Consider the following 20,306-nt stretch of genomic DNA (forward strand, 5'->3'; position numbering starts at 1 on the left):
TTGCATGACGTCGGCGGTCAACGGGCTCCCGGAAACACTTGCGCAACGGTCCGATTTTCCGTGGCGGAAGGGCGCCCAAGCGCGACGGACCGAGAAAAACGTCGTTGGACTTTGCCTGACGCAGTTTCCACAACAGAACCCATATCGTCGGGTTAGGCCCATGGGCGACGAAAAATACCCCTTAGCGGACGATTTTGAGACGTTGTCTATCAGAACTTTTCTTGTAGTGCAATTTCCCATAATTGCAAGTTAGCAAATCAAGTTGAGCCCTTAGCTCAACATTCTCCTTCAAGATAGATGCTTCACAAGAAGTGGAGTTAGTAGCACAAGCATCATCACAAGACATATCAAGAAGAGAGGGTAACATAGCATGCTCTTTTAAATATGAAGTTTGTAATTGCTCATATAACTTGGTGAGGATAGAGTGTTCGCTCTCCAAGGCCTTGTGGGCCTTGTCTAGATCATCTAGATCCTTAACAAGTTTATCATGACCAACACCAACTTTGAACTTTTCATTTTTAAGCAATTTTAATTTAGCTTTAGCATGGTCTCTTTCTTTAGTGAGTTTAGCAAATATTTCATTTTGAGACACCTCAAGGGTTTGAAGTTGCTCCTCAAGAGAGGCTACGAGTCTCTTGTTCTTCTTCAAGATCATTCTTTAATGATGCTACATCATCGGCATACTCTCGTTCAAGAGCACCCTTTTTATCAATGGTGTTCTCATGCATCCAAATAAGTTTTTGGCTCTCAATAGCGGTAGTCAAGATTTCAAAGAAGTGAGAGCTAGCAATTTTATCTTTGTAAAGAACCTTGAATACACTCTCACCTTTATCGCGTAGAGAGACAACCCAATCCTCTTCTTCATATTCATCCTCATCCTTATCACCACGAGGCATATTAGGTTCCATGGTAGGAGGTACTGTGGAACCCTTGGCCATAAGGCATATATGAGGACCGTGAGATAAAGATGAGGAGTTACTTGAGGCTCCTTTTAAGATCTTGTCTTGACCAATAGAATCTTTGGTTTCCTCTACATTGTTAGACACACAACAACTAGAGGAAATAGAATCATTTTTATCATGGTCACAAGACAAATCAAGCATATCGTTATGAGATTTATTCAAGAAACTTACACATGATATGCAAGGACTATCAACACAAGCATGTAAATCATTTCTAGTGCTAGATGTGTTTAAGTCCAAAGATGAAGCATTGCAATGAGATAGAGATGAAGAATCATCAATAGTAAGCTCAATATCAACATTGCAATTTTCATCACCACTCACCATATCATTACCTTGTGTCTTACCACACTTTGGTGAAGTGGATGAAGATGAGAACTCATCACTGCCGAAGTGGAAGCAATACAATCATCCTTAATAATATTGGACACATCATATTTGTCTTTAAGCTTTGTCCATAATTCATGAGCGCTCCCAAAAGGCATGATTGAAGAAGTAACTACATTGCTCACAACAATGGAAAACACATGAGAAGCAAGAGCATCGAGGCAAGAGTTTTTCTCCTCCTCAAGAGATAAATTTTGAGGATCCTTAGGAGAAGAAAAACCCATGCCAAGAAATCGCTCCATGTCCGGGGACATACGCCGTAAAATATTAAGCACATAAATTTTCCATAGATCATAATTTGTGCCATCAAATATAAACAAGTTATTGTGCACTAATCCCCTAACCGACATCTTTACTCTCAAGGCGGTGAAGCCTAAGAATGAGAGACCTTGCTCGATACCAATTGAAAGGACACTGGATGTCGCCTAGAGGGGGGGGTGAATAGGCGATTTAAAACTTTTACGAGATGGGCTTAACAAATGCGGAATAAAACTAGCGTTTACTTTGTCAAGCCCAAAGCCTATGTACTATGGTTCACCTATGTGCACCAACAACTTATTCTAAGCAAGAGTTCACCTATGTGCACCAACAACTTATGCTAAGCAATACAAGCAAGTATGTGATAACAAGATATATATAACTTCAAGCACGATGGCTATCACAAGGTAAAGTGCATAAGTAAAGAGCTCGGGTATAGAGATAACCGAGGCACGCGGGAGACGATGATTTATCCCGGAGTTCACACTCTTGCGAGTGCTAATCTCCGGTGGAGAGGTGCGGTTGCTTAGTGCTCCCGAACGCCACAAGAGGCTCACCTTGAGGTGTGGTTGCTCGATGCACACCAACGCCACAAAGGCCTCACCCCAAGATGCGGTACTCACACCACACACCGAACGCCACGAAGGCGCCTCACCTAAATCTCCGGTGACCCTCGCCACAAAGGCCTAGGTCACGGTTCCACTAAGGGATTTCCTTCGAGGCGGAAACCGGGCCTTACACAAAGATTGGGGCACACATCCACAACTTAATTGGAGGCTCCCAACAAATCGCCACAAAGGCCTAGAATCCGTCTAGGGTTCCAAGAACCCAAGAGTAACAACCTTCTTGCTTTCACCACCACGAATCACCGTGGAGAACTCAAACCGATGCACCAAATGCAATGGCAAGAACACCACAAAGATGCTCAAGTCCTTCTCTCTCAAATTCCAACAAAGCTACAAAAGCTATTGGGGGAATAAGAGAGGAAGAACAAAGAGGAGAACACAAAATTCTCCAAGATCTAGATCCCAAAGATTCACTCACAAAGAGATGATTTGGTTTGGTCAAAGTGTGGATCTAGATCTCCTCTCTCTTTCCCTCAAAATGGGGCAAGAATCATGGAGGGATAGAGAGATAGGGCAAGCTTCTCAAGAACAACAATGGAGGAGAGAGAGAGTGGAAGAAGCAACAGCCCAAGGAGGAAGAAGGGGGTATTTATACCCCCTAAGAAAATCGAGCCGTTGCGAGACTTTCGAGGGCCGGATAATCCGGCCTAAGTTGGGGCCGGATAATCCGCCCCGGATAATCCGGCCTCAGGGACAAAACCTGGTAAAAATCCGGCCAAAAGTCCGGCCCCTATCCAGAGCTGCTTTTTTTCTGGTCCTTAGCCGATTTCAAGGGGGCCGGATATTTCCGAAATATCCGGCCCGGATAATCCGGCCCGGATTTTCCGCCCCCCTGAAAACTGGCAGAGACAGCAAACAGAAACGGGCATAACTTTAGCATCCGGACTCCGATTTTGATGATCTTGGGCTTGTTTTAAAGCTAGGAACAAGCTCTACAAGATCATGCAGGAAACCATCATAGTCCAACAAGGGAGGATAGAAACAAATGATGAAAGGTTTGACCTATCTAAAAAAGACATACCGGTAAAACCTCCAATCTCGAAAATGCAACAAGTTGCCCATGCAAAAACCATTCTCAATGAACTAGAGCTTGTCATGAGAATAAACACAAGCTCTAAAACATCACATGGATAAGATCCAAATAAAACCAAGAAAGATGATGAACCAAACTCGAAAACGCAACAAGTGATCTATGCGAAATCCGTTTTCGATAAACTAGAGTTTGTCATGAGAATAAGCACAAGCTCTAAAACATCACATGGATAAGGTCCAAATAACAACCAAGAAAGATGATGCAAGGATGCAAAGGTTTGAGCTCTCTCCGAACGATACGATCGAGTTACTCACTCGAGAGCCCTCTTGATAGTACGGCAACTAAACTATAAACCGGTCTCCAACTACACTATGAGACCGGTGAGAAAGAAACCCTATCAAGAGCAAACCTTATACTTGCGCATTCCACTTGAGCTTGATGACGACGATCTTGACCTCAACAAGATGGAACGCCTTTCTTGCTTGTGCTTGCTTGACGAAATCTTGTGGATTGCTCCCCCATAATCCACCATGGGAGAGCTTCTTCTTCGGCGCATCTTCACATAACCATGACCACCATGTGGATTGCTCCCCCATAATCCACCATGGGAGAGCTTCTTCTTCGGCGCATCTTCACATATCCATGATCACCATATGGATGGCAAGACTCAAGCAAAGGATCTCTTCGAGATGATTCATCTTGAACTTGCACTCCATTTCACCATGGCAAGCTTCAAGCTTATGAACTCTTCGAGTTGGCTCATCTTGAACTTGCACATCATTTCTTCATTCTTCATCATGTTGATGTCTTGAAGTAACTTGAGGGCTCATTTCATCTTCATCTTCAAGACATACTTGATACTTGATATCCTTCATCAAATTCTTCTTATTGCAACCTTGAAGCCAACATATGGTTCAAGAATTGCCTATGGACAACTCCTACAAATATAACTCAATGCAAACATTAGTCCATAGGGATTGTCATTAATTACCAAAACCACACATGGGGGCTCCATGCACTTTCAACTCCTTTTATTGCTACAATCAACATGGGTTGTTCTTTACACGTTTGTATTATTAAATCATCGAGTTTCTTGTTATACTTTTTTCAAATCGTATGCATATATAATATATAATGTCGATTTCTGAAAATTTCCTTGTCTTTGGGGGAAACGCTAAATGGCTTAGTGTCACTATAGCTTTCTTAGCGGCTAAAAAATACCGTTGTTAAAAAGCATAGCCCGTTATTTTAAACTTTGATATTTAGCTGTTTATTACATAGTAGAGCCCATCTAAGGGGCTGACCTGGAAGCACAGTGTTATGTACGCCCAAATGGGAAAAACCGCGAGCAGAACCTTTCCTTCTTGTCCCGCATCCGCTTCTCTTCCCAGTCAGCGGTAGCGTTCCGATGTGGCCACCCACGGACGCGGAGGTGGAAGCTGGTCCAAGTTCTCATTCCCAGTATACTCCCCTTCTTCCTAGGCGACGGGGTTGCCAACAGCGGTGGCGGCCCAATGTGGCCACTAGGAGGTGACAACGGCGATGGAGACACTTGGCCGGACACAGGAGCCAGTTGAAGTGGCTGAGCCGGTGTGGCATCCTTTCTTCTCGTATGATGGCAATTCTCCAATCTTGCAAGTGCTCATGTTATTCACCACTTAAATATGTTTATAACTCTAATTTTGTTTTACAGTCAAGGCATACTTAGTAGAACTATGCACTTTATTTTCATTTCCACGATAATTGTTCCAGCTAGCTATGGTACTCCCTCCGATCCATTTTAGTCGACTTGCATACCGCGTACACATGCATGCTGTCTTCACAACTCGGCGTCGATTTAATCGGATCGAAGATAGTAGTTCCTTAAGGAAAGCATTGCACAAGGGTCACGGTGCCAAGTAGGCTGTTAACCACTGAAATCAAGTCATTAGAGAGTGCAAGCAATTACCGAGGACTTGCGCAAAACAGAATTTGAGAGACTGATATATGCTTATAAAACAGGAGGGAAGACTATTTCCACGTGGCAAAGCGCGCGAAGAAGGAATTTGGCCGGAGTCAACGTCAACTTTTCACCCTATCCCGGTGCGCGCCGACTGCACGTCGCGAGAATGGTGCAGTGACAGGCGTGGCAGCTAGCGTAGGGCGGGACACGAAAGCGCACCGATATAATCAAGCACAGCCCTGCCCCGGCAGCACATGATGCGTGTCTCCGTCCGGCGACCGTGCCATGATTCCGCCGTCTTTACAAGCGGCGCGCTCCATGGCCGGGCACGTACCCGAGCCGGCCGGGCGCGCGGTGTGTGCGTTCATGGGGCCGGCCGGGGCGCACGACGAAGCACGCGCGGTGGGCGAGGAGGGAGGGACGAGCTGCTCGTCGATCGGGCGCGGCCAGTGCCTCCGTGGCTCCGTCCGTGCGTGCGTGCGCCACTGCGATCGATCCAGCCAGCGAGATAGCGTGGCCTTTCCATCGGTCTGTGCCTTTCTTCTAATACTGCGTGGCCCATGCCTCCACTTTCTCGGGCCAAGCACCGCCGTGGCTCCACGCTTTCCTGCCTCGCCGTGGCAGCTGGCTGGATTCTGTAGAGTGCATCGCTTGTCACTTGCCAGTAGTTGCCAACTTGTGCATTGCAAATCTCACAGACGGCAAAAAGGCAAAGGCTCCTGGAGGAACTATTGCAGCATTCCCGGCCTCCAAATGAATTTTGGGGGCGCCGGACAAATTTCAGCGTTTAGTGGAGTTTTCCAAAATCGTAACGCGTCCGGCGCGGTCCAATTTTCTATCCGGTGTCCCTAGGCCATCTCCGACCCAACACGTCAGATAGAAGTGGAAAGGTGGCACCACGAGGCGGGACACGCCTGTCATTGGCTCAGCTGAGTCATATTTGACCCTTAAATTTCGCTGCCCTCTCCCATCATTTTCAATCCCTCTCGTCTTGCCTGCCCATTTCTCCCGCCCGTCCACGGTATCATCGCCGACGACACGAACGCCATCAGTTTTCTAGCGCCGCCACCATGCCACCAAAAGCTCCAAAGGGGAAGAAGTCGGTGAAAGCCCTAATGGGGCCTTCATCAAGCCGCGGCCACAACCGCGGGGGGTGGCGGATGATGAGTGGACGGCCATCGTCATCCGAAAGAAGTTCTCAACACAAGAGCGGTAGGCGCCGTGCCTCAGGGCGGCCATCGCGCTGGAGACGGCGACGAGCCATGCCATATTCTATGCGAGGTTCAAGGCGTAGTTGTCGGCGGGAGCCAAGCCAACACATTGTCCATGAACCGGGTGCGTCGGATATCCCTCCTTCCTATGCTTCTTCACCGAAACGCCCGTAACGCGTCTCCGACGATCTATGGACCCTCGACCTCAACCACACGTACGCCACCTCGCAGGGAATAATCTTCTACGGGCGACCATGTAGGGTGACAGGAGGCGTCGCCTTGCGTGCAGGAGCTGCCGCCGACGGGTGAGCAACAACGTCGTCTATTTGATTCATATCATGTAATATTTCGCCGGATCTGGATGATCCTTTTGGCGCTGGAACCTTTGATTGTCGAGTCGGGCGATCCTTTTGGCGGGAAATTTAAATTCGAATCTATTTCCATGTCCCTATTATTTTTGTTGCAAAATTATGTTTGTCGGCCCCTGTTTGGGGACGCCGCTGGGCAGAGCCGTTCCCCAAAATTGGCAACCCAAACCAGTACTCTCCAAAGGTCTCCAAAGGTCTGTCTGGTGCTTTCTCCGTACGCCGTTTGGGGCACCCGGCTGGGGATGCTCATATTTTGGCTACTTCCTCCGTCTCGGTACGTGCGCGCATGTTGTTTAAAATATTAGTTTGACCATTATTTTGGTCAATTAAATATGAAATATATGTTAAAAAAGTTATATTATTCGAAACTTCTTTTTGAGTACGAATCTAATGGTATAGATTTTGTAGACATATTCATAATATTTTGTTGACCAAACTAATATTAAACTACCTGTGCACCTGTTAAACCGAGACGGAGGAAGTAGAAATGATACTGAAGCTAGGAGTCAGGCCAACTTAAAACCAGAAGAACTTAAAACCAGAAGACACACACAGAAAAATCTTAAATGGCTAGGTTTTCTTCCCTGGGCTATACAAAATCTTTCTTCTTCCTCCAGGGGTTAAGTCAACCATTCATATTTTATATCTTGATGTGCTCTCTCTCTTTCTCTCTTCCCACCATGGTTGAAACACCAAACCTCGAGGATCTCTCGTTTCCCCGAACCAAAAAATACAAATTCCTTTTCGGAAAAGGAAGTGGAGGTCCCGATCTACAGTCTCAAAAGAAAAGAAAACCACAGACGACCCTGTACGGCTCCGAGTCTTTTGACTCTCAGAACTAGCAAAGGTGCCAGAGACTGTGGCTTATTAGTAACCTTCACTTTGCTGCAGTATATGCCATGCCGCTTAACTTTGCAAAGTAACAGGACTCCAAAGCAACATACCTAGCACTGTGATGTGAAACTGCCGCACTCCAGTTTCGAGTAGTGGACGAATGATACTCATATGAAGTTTGCGCTTTAAACGGAGTGTCTGTGGATCTGGTTTACTGTAAGAGGGAGGGGCACCAGATCTGCCACAAGCACTACCTGCTCGCATCATGCTGACCAAAAAAAGATGAGACAACTTTCAGAATGTGCAAGCTTTTGTGAACGCAACCATGAGAATAGCATGAGTACTCTGTAGTCGTGTTAGTGTTGCACTCTCAGGCAAATAAGTGTTTCAACCTTTGCTGATTACAGTCATGACTCGTGACAAATTGCTAATGAACACCTGGTAATTGCAAAATGAGCGTGCTTAGAGCATCTTCAGCCGCGTCCCCCAAACCGTTCCCCAAAGCGCGCCGGATTGAGCGTTTGGGGGACGTATTTCGTTGGTGCCGCGTTTGGGGGACGTCGCTCCCCAGTCGCGTCCCCCAAACGCCGCCCCCAAACATTAAAAATAATTTAAATAGATAGAATAAAACTCTTTACTAATATTCAAATCGGTTCAACATAAACAAAATACATATAAAACTTCGAAAAAATATAATTAAATTACATATAAATTATTTTAAACTACTACTTCTTCTTCTTCGATGATGGCCCCGCTTCGTCGTCGTCATTACGGTGGCGCTTCCTGCTCGTCACCTCTTCCGAAGAGGCGGTGTCGGCCGACGCGTCGGAGTCCTCCTCGTTGTCGCCGGTGCTCGCCGGCTGCGCCTTGGCCTTGGCCTTGGCGGTATTGGCCTTCGCGTCCGCCTCCGCCTTCGCACGGGCCACCGCCGCCTCCTCTGACCCTTCTTCCTCCGCGTCCTCCTCCACGCCCAGCCATTCCTCCGCGTTGTCAAGTGGCGGGAGGGAATCGTCGCCGCTCGCCGGACGTCGGAGCTTTCTCCCACCAATGGCGCCATCCGGCAGGCTTTCCCTCGCCTGGAGGTGTCGGACGGGAGCTCGGAGATGTAGCTCATCGTCGCTGGAGGTGTCGGATGCGGCCGGTGAAGATCCAAAAGCGCCGCCGTACGGGTCTTATTGAGCGCGGATGAACGGCGGCGCAGAAGTCGAAAAGAGCAGCGGTTGCTCTTCCGAGGAGTCCCGACTCCACTCCGGCGGTTGCCGCGTCGTCGACGCGGTTGCCAATGCGACGGTTCCGCTTCCCGGCAACTGCACCGTCGCTACGTAGGCGGCGGCTGAGCTTCCGAGCCGCTGACGCGTCGGGCCCGCGTCGGTTCGCCTCGCTTTTCGTTGTGTCCGGCGTGCCCGGAGCGTCCCCTGTGGGACGGGGACGGGCTCGGGGCGCCGAACACCGTATCGGGCCGCGCCGAACAAAAATGGGCTTTGAGGGACGCAGCTAGAACGGTTTTTTTATCCGGCGCGCCCCAAATCCCTTTGGGGGACGCGGCTGGAGATGCTCTTGTACTCGCTCGGCACGAGTGCGTCTACCATTCCTGAACTACTACTTGTACTCGCTCAACATATTCCAATACGCCGGTGTGTGGTTCAGAATCAGATGCTCCGTAGTGATCGAATACCAATGCGCCCTAGTGGCACCCCTGCTTTGTGCATCGATCGTCCATGGTGCAATGTGCATTGGCATTGGTGCGGGTGTGAGCTGGTCACCGCATACATGATTCCTTTGCCTTGGCCACGCCTCCTAACCAAGAAAGAGAAGAAAAGGAAGACGCCACGACTGACATGCTCATGATTATCAGTCAGTGTCAGCCTTTCTTGGCTGGAATGATATCCATTCATACTTCAAAGCTTTTGAACAATAACTCATACTCTCTCCGTCATGTTCAGATTGAATATGTGTCGACTGACGAAGAAATAGTTAGTTCTTAGTTGACATGGATGCCACGAGAAAGAACACTCCCTTGATAATTTGATAATTTCATGAAGGAACATTAGAGCATCTTCAGTCGCGTCCCCCAAACCGTTCCTCAAAAGGCGTCGGATCGAGTGTTTGAAGGACATGTTTTGTTCGTGTCGTGTTTGGAGGACGTCGCTCTTTAGTCGCGTCCCCCAACGCCGTCCCTAAACTTTTTTTAAGGGTTTTTAAAAACACAACTACTTATTAAATATAGTATACAAATAAATATGTTTGCGGAGATTGTTTTCAAATTAAAATACAATAAACAATAAAACAAAACAAATATAATAAATAGGGCTAGGTCAAGGTGACGCGGCATTTGTTGATAATCGTTTGATCCTCCATAAATACTCAACGAGATCAGCTTGAAGTTGATCATGAACATTGTTGTCACGGATCTCTGCGTGCATGGTGAGAAATTAGCAAAATCTGCAGGCAACTCATGATCAACCTCCGCAAGAGGGCCCTCACACTCGTAGGGACCAACATGTCTCCTGACATGATTCTTGCGGTCATCCTCGATGATCATGTTGTGCATGATCACACAAGCCTGCATCACCTCCCACATTTGTTCATGAGACCAATTTAGAGTAGGGTACCGGACAATTGAATTAAGCTTGAAGCACACCAAATGCCCGCTCGACATCCTTCCTGCAAGCCTCCTGTCACGCAGCAAAGTGGGAATTCTTCTGACCTGATGAAGCCGAGATTGTTTTGACAAAAGTGGATCATTTTGGATATATACCATCGGCTAGATAATAGCATTTGGTATATTGGTGGCCATTGATCTCATAGTTGCAAGGTGGAGCATGCCCTTCCACTAGTCTGCTGAACACCGGAGACAGCTGCACCACGTTGATGTCATTGTGTGATCCCGCCGTGCCAAAGAAAGAATGCCAAATCCACAGGTCATAATCTGCAGCTTCAAGCACCACACTACAATATCCATGGCGCCCTTTGTATATACCTTGCCAAACAAACGAGCAGTTCTTCCATGACCAGTGCATGCAATCGATGCTTCCAATCATTTCAGGGAATCCTCTGGCAGCATTTTGTGCCATGATCCTTGCAGTCTCTTCTTCAGTTGGCCCTCTCAAGTAGTATTTGCCAAACTTTCCCACCACAGCTCCCGAAGGTCGTCGTCGAAGGCTTGCTCGTCCTCCAGCTGTAGGGCAAGCATCTCATCGTCGATATCCATGTCTGAATCAAAATCAATGGTTAAAATTGCGCCGCGGCAGACAAGGCAACGAAAAGCGGCCAATCGCGCCTACCTGGCAAGTCGTTGAGCATCTTGTGTACGCGGAGGTGGGGCGGATTTGACGCCGCGTTCTGGGACGCGCTGGCGGAGCGGCGGCGGCGGAACGACCAGCGAGAGTGCCGGGACGCAACGACGGTGCCGACTCTCGAAAGAGATCAGCCGTCGCAACGGCCGGCAAATCCAGCGGCGGCGGAGGGGTAGGAGTCGCGGGAGGGAAGGAGCGACGAGAAAAAAAGGCGCGAACCAACGGTTTATGGAAATAGTCGCCGACATGTGGGAGCTCACCTCGCTTTTCCTTGTGTCCGGCGTCCCCGGAGCGTCCCCTGTGGGGCGGGCACGGGCTCGGGACGCCGGACACCGTATCGGGCCGCGTCAGATAAAAAGCAGCTTTGGGGGACTGGGATCGGTTTTGTTGTCTGACGCGCCCCAAATTTTTTTGGGAGACGGTTTAGAGGACGCGACTGGAGATTCTCTTACACGTGAACTGGGGATATGTACTCGCTACATAGATGAGGGGTGACATTATCATTATATGGTGCCCAAGGATTGGTTCGCTTGTCAGCTCGTAGCATTTTAGATCTTTGCTTCACTCCTCACAAAACCAATTTTTTATACTTGCTTCAGCCAAAGAGAACAATCTCATGTGGTTTGCCCAGCTGCTCACTACTAGCCTGAATGTACCGACATGGTTGGAAGGAATGTTAGGTTTGGTGTTGTTTGCTTGTGCATCTTCCGGTCGTTTGAATCAGGAGGGGTCAGCGGCACACCAATTCTCTGTACCTACAAATCTATGCGCCATCAGCGCTTCCCTAGACTTATGACCAAGCTGGCTGGTGAATAATATTTGAACTTTCCCAGCCCTGGATCGCACGCCTGAGAGATTGCATGATGCTAGATATCGGGATTTATAGTTATCATGTGTGATAGATCGGTAAATAACTAGCTCAGCCTTGATATACATGAGTGGACTGTCTCTACAGTATATCAGATGCACATAAATGTAATTCTATTATGTTTGTCCCCAACCCAAAATAATACACATGTACATGTAAGCGAGAAACAACTGCACATGATATGGCAACCCGCAATTGCTAACTCTTAACATGGAACTTCCGGGCAAAGTTTCTATTTAGGTTTCGTCAGCTACAGAACAAGCATATGCAAGTAACTCCGCTTTGCTTGATTTGCATACTCAAATATCTGGAAAGTGCAGTCATGGTAACACACATAAGGACTTACAAATTACAATTGACCTGCCCGGAGGTCTCTATCTATGCGCTCTGCGTTAAATGTTCCTGGCAGCTCCCTGAAGTCTTCATTAAATATGGAGTATGCACTGCGAGGAAGATAGAACAATCAGAACGTTTGAGATGAGAAGGTAATGAACTGTTACTTTCCAATAACACTATTCATGCCCATATTTTCAGTGTCCAGCTCTTTTTGGTACTGCGAGATTTAAATGGTCCTCTTCTTTTGAGTTTATAAAGTGAAATTATCAGAAATCTTGAGAAAAGGTAAGCAGTTAATTTCACAATCTTACTAGAGAGATTCAGCTATTCGACCAAAAACAAGACCATAGTTTGAGAAATTTTTTTTAGATCAAAAGGGGCAAAAAAAGCCCCCTGGTTCCATTGACATGCAACCAAGGTTTCACAAATAGTTTGAGAAATGACAGCAATACCACGAGAGAAGAGCATATTGCTACCCTTAACTTATCATAAGTTTAAGATTCAACCGTAAAGATGAGACCATGACTACGTTTGTCGAATGACAGGTTCTTTCTTCTTCAACATGGACACGTGCACCGGCTGCTCATTCTCAATGGTGAAGTAACTGCTCATCCGGCCTGCCAAGTCCTAAATAAACGAGAGCAGGTCTGGCCACGCGCCAACATGGCGTGCTGGAGAAGAGCTGATCTTGCAGTGCTGATCAAAGGGCTTCCTGTCCGGTTCACGGTAGGAGTACGAGAGGATGCCAGGATGGTTGAGCAGAAGGCGCACCGCAGGTCACGCACACTGGCACTCGCAACGGCGAACCATGGGGCAATTGGATGACTGTGAAGCAACTGGAGCAGCCAGCAGTAGTGCCTCGGTGGCAGCGCGCGACGCTTGGCCTCCACCACAGCAGCGGGTGGCCGTACGGACTCTCGTGCTCTGGACAAGCTGCAGCAGTGTCTCGTGCAGCTGCCACACTTGGGTTTGTCATGATCACAGCAGCTATGCTAACAACATGGTCTAGTGCTTGCCTGCAGGCTGCAGCATAACATACATTCCCGCGACGGTGTCGAGCAGCAATGGCCTCAGCGTGGCCATGACGAGAACTGTTTGTAGGAATGGCTAGTCCGGAATAACGTGGCCAGAGAATGCCATGAGCAGCACAGCCGACTAACAGAGCAGGCGACACAGATGGAGCTACTGGAGCACTGTGAGCTTGTTCCCGCCATGGATGACGCGCCTAAGGACCATCCAGTTCACCCTCACCTTGAGCTGTGCGGGCAAGGCTGTCTTGCCCCAGTGCACTTTCACGGCGAGCTCTGCATGCCCCGGTGATCCGTCGGCGGCGTTCAAGATTTTCCTCGCCAGCCGTCCCACCGAGAGTGCGACAGATAGGGGACTTAATTCCCTTGACTTAATTCGCACACTGACGTCGCCTAACTAGGACGACGAGCCGGTCAAAACCAGCGCCAGGACGAGCCAGGGGGCTATTTTACATGGTTTCAACTCTTTTGGGTTGTTTCTTGACCGAATTTGTTCTTCAGGGTTGAATCATAAATTCCAAGATATGTTCGGGGTTGTAAATGTGCACTTATCTCCTGATATTTTTTGCATCTTCTGATAAAAAGAAAAGGAGCAGATTTTGATGCTAGTCCAGGCTTCTTGGAAATTAGTACATTTGAGGAGAGTTTTGATTATTCTTCGCAGCCTATGTAAGAAAACTCTAGCTGCAGAACTTCTGTCCAACAAGTGAGAATAAAAAAACATACCAATCAATATGCATAAGTAAGAACAAAACTATTCCAATGGCATAAAACATTATGTTGCTAAGGTTTATTTGTTCTGAATGAAAAGCTAACCTTTTACTCAGCACAGACAGGAGGGCAGAGATGACATACCTAACATCACCTTGTTGTCGCCTTCCAAGATTAAGAAGTATAATCAAGAAACCTGTCGCAAGTATCTGGGAAAACATCAAACAACATAATCCGTCAATAAATAGCAAATTAGCGCTAAATTCAATAAGATTACTCGTTATAAGACCAAGTAATTGTACTATGAAGATCGTAGCACCATAGCTCTGCATAAAATCTATATATTAGACAAAAAAATAGTTGAGGATTCATGTTATGACTTTTGTGGCCGAGTCATGCATTAAAGGTTTATACATGGAAGAGAAGATCAAATTGGAGAAAGTTAGTAATCCCAGTTCCTTGGTTTCCCAGCAATGTCCAGGTATTCCCTTGAATTGAACTAGACAGAACTTTATATGTATGTTCAAAGTGGCTCCTTACGGAGTTACGGGTGCTGACTGCTGAGTGGTTACAATTTTACATGTATGTCTGTGTCATGTACTAACTATTTCAAGGGAGAAGCAAAGTAAGGAGTTCCTTTTTGCGAATAAGCAAAGTAAGGAGTTCTTTTTGCGAATAAGCAAAGTAAGGAGTTACTTACATATAAAGGTCCAAACTCATACTTTCGAGCAATAGGTGCCAATAGGAACCACAATGTGATGATAATCCATGCTTTCATAGTGACAGAAAACAGCGCCATCAACAAGATATCTGCAAGTGGAACTCATGGCACAAAGATGATTTACGGACGGTACCATCTTGTAAAAAAAAAGGGGGTTCATCATGTGCATTACCAGGAAATCTCAGTTTGTCTCTAAGAAATATGAAAATTCTTTTCTTCCACCAGGTTGTTGTTTGTGGTATTTTGAACTTCTACAAAATAAACAGATGATTGTTTATGTGGAGGCGTGGAGCACCAATTCATCATGTACACAGAATATTGTTTGAAATATTAAGAGAACACCTTACCAGTTCCTCTTCATCGTCATCGCCATCATCGTCATCCTCATCTCGGAGATGTTTGGCAGGTGGTTTAGGTGCCACGGCCACTATAAGACTATCTGCAGAAAATGCAATGCTGCAAACTTTTAAAAAAACTTCCATAAGATATATCAGGTTGCACATAGGATATATGAATGTGATTCAAAGGTGGTGGAGCCTTAGCAAAAATCTTCGAAAGTGTGACAATGAAATATAAGGTAGCTCTAATAAAATTCGAGTTATGAAGAACGCGGCGAGCTTTGCATCTAGGATGGTAACCAAGACGGGAAGAAGGGTGTGGTAGTGTACCCCCATCGCGAAATTTTACACGGTCGTCGTCTCCCCACGGGAGAGTGGTCCCTCGCAGAACCAGGCGGAGGCGGTCTTCTGGTAGACGCCGGTCCTGGGCAACGCGGCGGCGCAAATCAACAACCTACAAGGAGACCGATTCCCCATTAATTAGGGTAGAGCGACGCGAGAGGATGGGTGTGTGGGAGCGTTACCGACCGAGATAAGCGGTGGGAGGCGGATGGTGGTCGGCCGGGTCGGACCAACGGCGCGCAGCGTCACCTCCACCGTCTCCGGCTCGTCGCCCGCCACCGCAGCCATGGCCCCCGTCTTCTCGTGCTCTGGTCTTCGTTGCGGTTTTTTCCTCTCTCCGTGTCTCTATTTTTCGGCCCCTGTCTTAGATGGCCCAATGGCAGGCCCAAATAGGCCTAATACAGTTCGACACGTTATCGGTCGAGGCTCTGGCTGAGAAAGTGTGGCACAACTGGCACAGCAGAACAGGGAATAATGGAGGCGACCACGGCGACGACGGTGTTCGTGTACGGCACCCTGAAGCGCGGGTTCCCGAACCACCCGCGCCTCGCCGCTTCCGGCAGCCCCTTCGCCGGCGCGGCCTCCACCGCCGCGCCAGTCTCCCTCGTCATCGGCCCCTACTCCGTCCCCTTCCTCATCCCCGCCCCCACTCCATCCGCCGGCCGGCTTGTCTCCGGCGAGCTCTTCTCCGCGTCCCCCAGCGCCCTCGCCGACCTCGACCTGCTCGAGGTACCTTATCCCCTCTCGTCCACTTACACCGCGCCTTTCCAGTTTCAGTAATCTCGACTCGACTCGACGGCAGGGCACGCACCTCGGTGTATACGAGCGCCGGCGGATCACGGTCCTGGTCGACGGGACGAGCAGGGAGATTGAGGCAGAGGCTTACTTCGCGAACGCGAGCTACGCGGAGGATCTGTGGCGGCGCTGCGGCGGCGAGGCGGCCGAGATCGGGGAGTACACCATGGAGCACGCGGCCAGGTACGTCCCGCCCAGCGGCCGCTCTCCCGGCGTCTCGGGGCTCATGGATGCCGTCCGTGGCTTCCTCGCCACCACTCCGCCGGACAAATGAATTGGTGCCTTGCCCTCCTTTCCGGCTGAATTTAATCTACCTGTTGGCTGTTGTTGTTAGGGATTGTTCTCTGAATGAGCTGAAATATAATGTGCTATGCCATGTTACAAACATTGCACAAATTTATGTAGGAGTATAGCACCATTTACCCATTACAAGTTCACAGCCACACACTGCTGAATTCTGGATACTTATTCTTTTGAAGTTGCTGCCGAGTAAAGATGCTTGAGAATGATAGACATTGAGAACTGGAAAAATGCTGAGTTTGTTACAGGATTATACTACCCAATACTGATTGTACCTACTGTAACTAATTTTAATAGGAGTAATTTTCTTTAGATTGTGATAGGATTAGTTGAATGTTTTGATCCTACTAGATTATTTATGAAGTTCACAAGCCCGTTAATGACAACTCTAGTGTGTCTCCTGTCATTGTTCAAACTACGAGGATGACTAGTTTTTTTTTCCATGAAGAAAATGTATTAATATTGAGTGGTAGCAATTACACCCGGCATTTGCAACAACGCAATACCGTAATGCCAGTATAGATGCACACAGCCGAATAAAGAAAAAGAAAACTAAGAAATTAAAAGTCCCGCTATGGTATTCTAGCTCTAGCAGCAAAAATACATCCACCACCCAGACAATACCTGAACTCCAGACTCTCCAAAAGTGAAGCCTCCAAGAAGGGAACAATGCACAAAAGTCGTCGTCGCTCAATCAAAAGATCTTAGGTTTTATCTTGAATAGCCTCCGCTCTCAAAACAATGCCTTCAACAAGATCATTGTCACACACAACCAATTAAGGCCAAACCTTGAAAGGTAAGACTCTGAACTTCACCTGTGCTATCGCCCGCACTTTCGTACTGCTATTGCGAAACCCAGAACACCAAACAAGTCCCTCAATGTCACAGAGACTCCAACTTCCATTCCTAGTCCTCCAATCCGGCCTTCATGATATTCTCCGCCTCAGAGTTTCACGTCGCTCCCTCTAAAATCAAACGATCGGAATTAAAGCATGGGTGTGCACGACCAGAATACCAACCGATCCAGGAAACTCCGGGCATAAGGTGCGGGGTTACATTCACGACGCCGCCTTCCGAAACTCACTACTCCGGCCAGATGAAGAAGGACCGACCTCGCGAAGGTCACCATCTTTAGAAAAGAGGAACCTATGACATCCACCTTTATTAGGCATATCCGTAGGCCCCCACGCCGCCGCCCGCTAGTCGACCTCATCAGAGAAGCGGAGGCCACCACCAACCACAGACCCGTCGACGAGTCGTCTGCCGCCCTTCCCAACACCGAAATAGGCCACCACCATCAGGTGCGGGAAGGAGGGGCGTTGGAAGCCCGCAGTCCACCGCCAAGGAGGGGCGCTCTGCCAAGGTGAAAGGACACGGATGCCGCCTAAAGGGGGGTGAATAGACATTTTAAAACTTTTACGATATTGGCTTAACAAATGTTGAATAAAACAAGCGTTTAATTTTTGAAGCACAAAACCTTTATATATACTATGGTTCACCTATTTGCACCAACAACTTATGCTAATAAAAACAAGCAACTATGTGACAACAAGATATATATAACTTCAAGCACGAAGGCTATCACAAAGTAAAGTGCATAAGTAAAGAGCTCGGGTATCGGAATAACTGAGGTGACGCGGAGATGACGATGTGTATCCCTAAGTTCACACTCTTGCGAGTGCTACTCTCCGTTGGAGCGGTGTGGAGGCACAAAGCTCCCCAAAAGCCACGAAAGTCTCACCGTATTCTCCACGACCCTTCCCACCAAAAGGGAAGTTCTCGATCCACTATGGAACCTTGAGGGTAGTTAATTACCGAACCCGCACAAAGTTTGGGGCAATCTCCACAACTTAATTGGAGGCTCCAAGAACACCACAAAGACCACTAAGCCATCTAGGGTCCAAAAACCCAAGAGGAACAAGATGTTGAAATCCTCTCTCTCTCAAATTCTAACAAAGCTACAAATCTATTGGGGTAATATGAGAGGAAGAACAAATAGGAAGAGGAACACCAAATTTTTCTTCAAGAACTAGATCTAGGGATTTCCTCTCGAAGAGGGGAGTTTGATTGGTGAGATTATAGGTCTAGATCCCCTCTCTCTTTTCCTCAAATATGAGCAAGAATTATGGAGGGATTAGAGGAGAAAGAGAAAGCTACTCAAGATCAACGATGGAGGAGAGGGAAATATAGTAGCTACATCCCATGGGGAAGAAGGGGGCCTTTTATAGGTCTCCACCACAAAATATGACCGTTTCAGCCATTTTAGACAGGAGACTCCGGCCTAAAGGCCTGGAGACTCCGGCCCCCATAGTGGGAGCAAGGCACGCTTCAAACTGAGATAAACTAGGTTCGGATCGGAGTCTTCGACCCCTCGAGGCCGGAGTCTCCGACCCTGGGAAAGATAGAGATAACTGAAATTGAAACGGCCATAACTTGAGCATCTGGACTCTGATTTTGATGATCTTGAGCTCGTTTTGAAGCTAGCAATGAGCTCTACAAGATCATGTAGAAAACCATCATAGTGAATCAAGGGACGATAGAAAAAATGGATAAAGTTTTAACCTATCTAAAAGGGACAAACCGGTAAAACCTCCAATATGAAAAACGCAACAAATTGAGTTAGGAAACTCCGATTTAGGTAAAACCAATGTTGTTGGAAAGAGGATGACAAGAGCTACCCCAAAAATATTGATTTTTAAACCTTAAGAACAAGTGGAGTATATTTTTCCACTAATTTAGAGGTGAAACCTCTCAATATGAAGAACCGGGAAAAACTCCAATGTCGAAAACGCAACAAGTATTTCATGTGGAATCGGTTGTCGATGAACTAGAGCTTTTCATGAATAATAAAAAGATCTAGAACACCATATGGATAAGATACAAATAACAACCAAGAAATACGATGCAAGGATGCAAAGCTTTGAGCTCTCTCCGAACGATACGATCGAGTTACTCATTTGATAGTACTCACTCGATAGTCTCTTTTAAATTTTAATAAAAGAGAGAAGAAGAATTCCAGAGATCCAAAATTCAGAACCAACAAAAACTTTTAAATTGCATATAGTGCCCTGCATAGGACTTGTGCATTTTGAGTGATATGCCATGATGATTGTTTTATTGTTTATGTGATGAACTCTAAAACCCTAAAGTGATCAAGTGAAGATCACCAAACAAATAAACCAAACAGAGAAAGAAATCAAATAAGAGTTAAACCCTAAAAATCCTAACATATGGCATATGCCATTTTTGCAAACTTTGACCCTAGACCCATTTGAACTTCACCATTACTTGTAATATGATATTAAATAGTTATACAACTTTGGGAATCAAAGAAATACCATTTAAACCAAATCCAAAAATCAAAATATGCTCACATAGAATAATGGTCATTTTTGACAATTACAATCTGGTCACCACTTTGAGCCTCTATATTTCAAGATTTCTAAACTAAACAAATCTCATTCTTTGCATGTCATCCAAGTACACAACAAGGTGAACAACTTCTGTAAAGATCATCATATCAAATTCTTTTTGGATCAAAAGTTATGAGCAAGCAAAGAGGAGACTTTGAAACTTTGGCAAGATCATCACTTTGCAAATTTTGATCAAACCAGGCCACCTTCTGCTCACCACTTGACCTAGCCATGACCCCTTGACCCTACCCTACCTAGCCCATGCAAGGAGACACCATGGACACGACCAAAACATGGCTGGCCATGGCCATGCCGGCCACGTTCCCCATCGACGCTCACCCCTCTATCCCTGCCACTCCAGCTCGAGCCACCTTGCCAAACGCGTCGCCCATGATCGCCGGAGATCGCCTGTACCCGCCGTTGAACGAAAGGACGACGACACGACCCGGACGGAGCGCGCCCAGTACGCTCCAGGTACGCCGCCAACGGCATGGCGGCGTCACCCGTGCACGGACGCGCGTGACACGGGCACGCGTC

The 20,306-nt window shown here is 47.2% G+C and overlaps 2 protein-coding genes across 2 annotated transcripts; one reads left to right on the forward strand and one right to left on the reverse strand.

Annotated features, from left to right (window-relative positions):
* Positions 1–12,134: 12,134 nt before the first annotated feature.
* LOC124651666 lies at positions 12,135–15,563 on the reverse strand. Its single transcript, XM_047190714.1, has 7 exons — positions 15,448–15,563; positions 15,250–15,373; positions 14,929–15,020; positions 14,754–14,832; positions 14,561–14,670; positions 14,005–14,069; positions 12,135–12,228 (listed from the first exon to the last, which is right to left on the reverse strand). The coding sequence occupies exons 1-7, from the start codon at positions 15,547–15,549 to the stop codon at positions 12,135–12,137; spliced, it is 666 nt and encodes a 221-aa protein (XP_047046670.1). The 5' UTR covers positions 15,550–15,563.
* Positions 15,564–15,735: 172 nt separating this feature from the next.
* On the forward strand, positions 15,736–16,330 carry LOC124657032 (putative gamma-glutamylcyclotransferase At3g02910). The gene is made up of 2 exons (XM_047195663.1): positions 15,736–15,990; positions 16,064–16,330. Exons 1-2 carry the CDS (start codon positions 15,736–15,738, stop codon positions 16,328–16,330), a joined length of 522 nt encoding a protein of 173 aa, XP_047051619.1.
* Positions 16,331–20,306: the final 3,976 nt, after the last annotated feature.

Source organism: Lolium rigidum, chromosome 5 (genome assembly GCF_022539505.1).
Source record: "Lolium rigidum isolate FL_2022 chromosome 5, APGP_CSIRO_Lrig_0.1, whole genome shotgun sequence".
In the NCBI taxonomy this organism is placed as follows: domain Eukaryota; kingdom Viridiplantae; phylum Streptophyta; class Magnoliopsida; order Poales; family Poaceae; genus Lolium; species Lolium rigidum.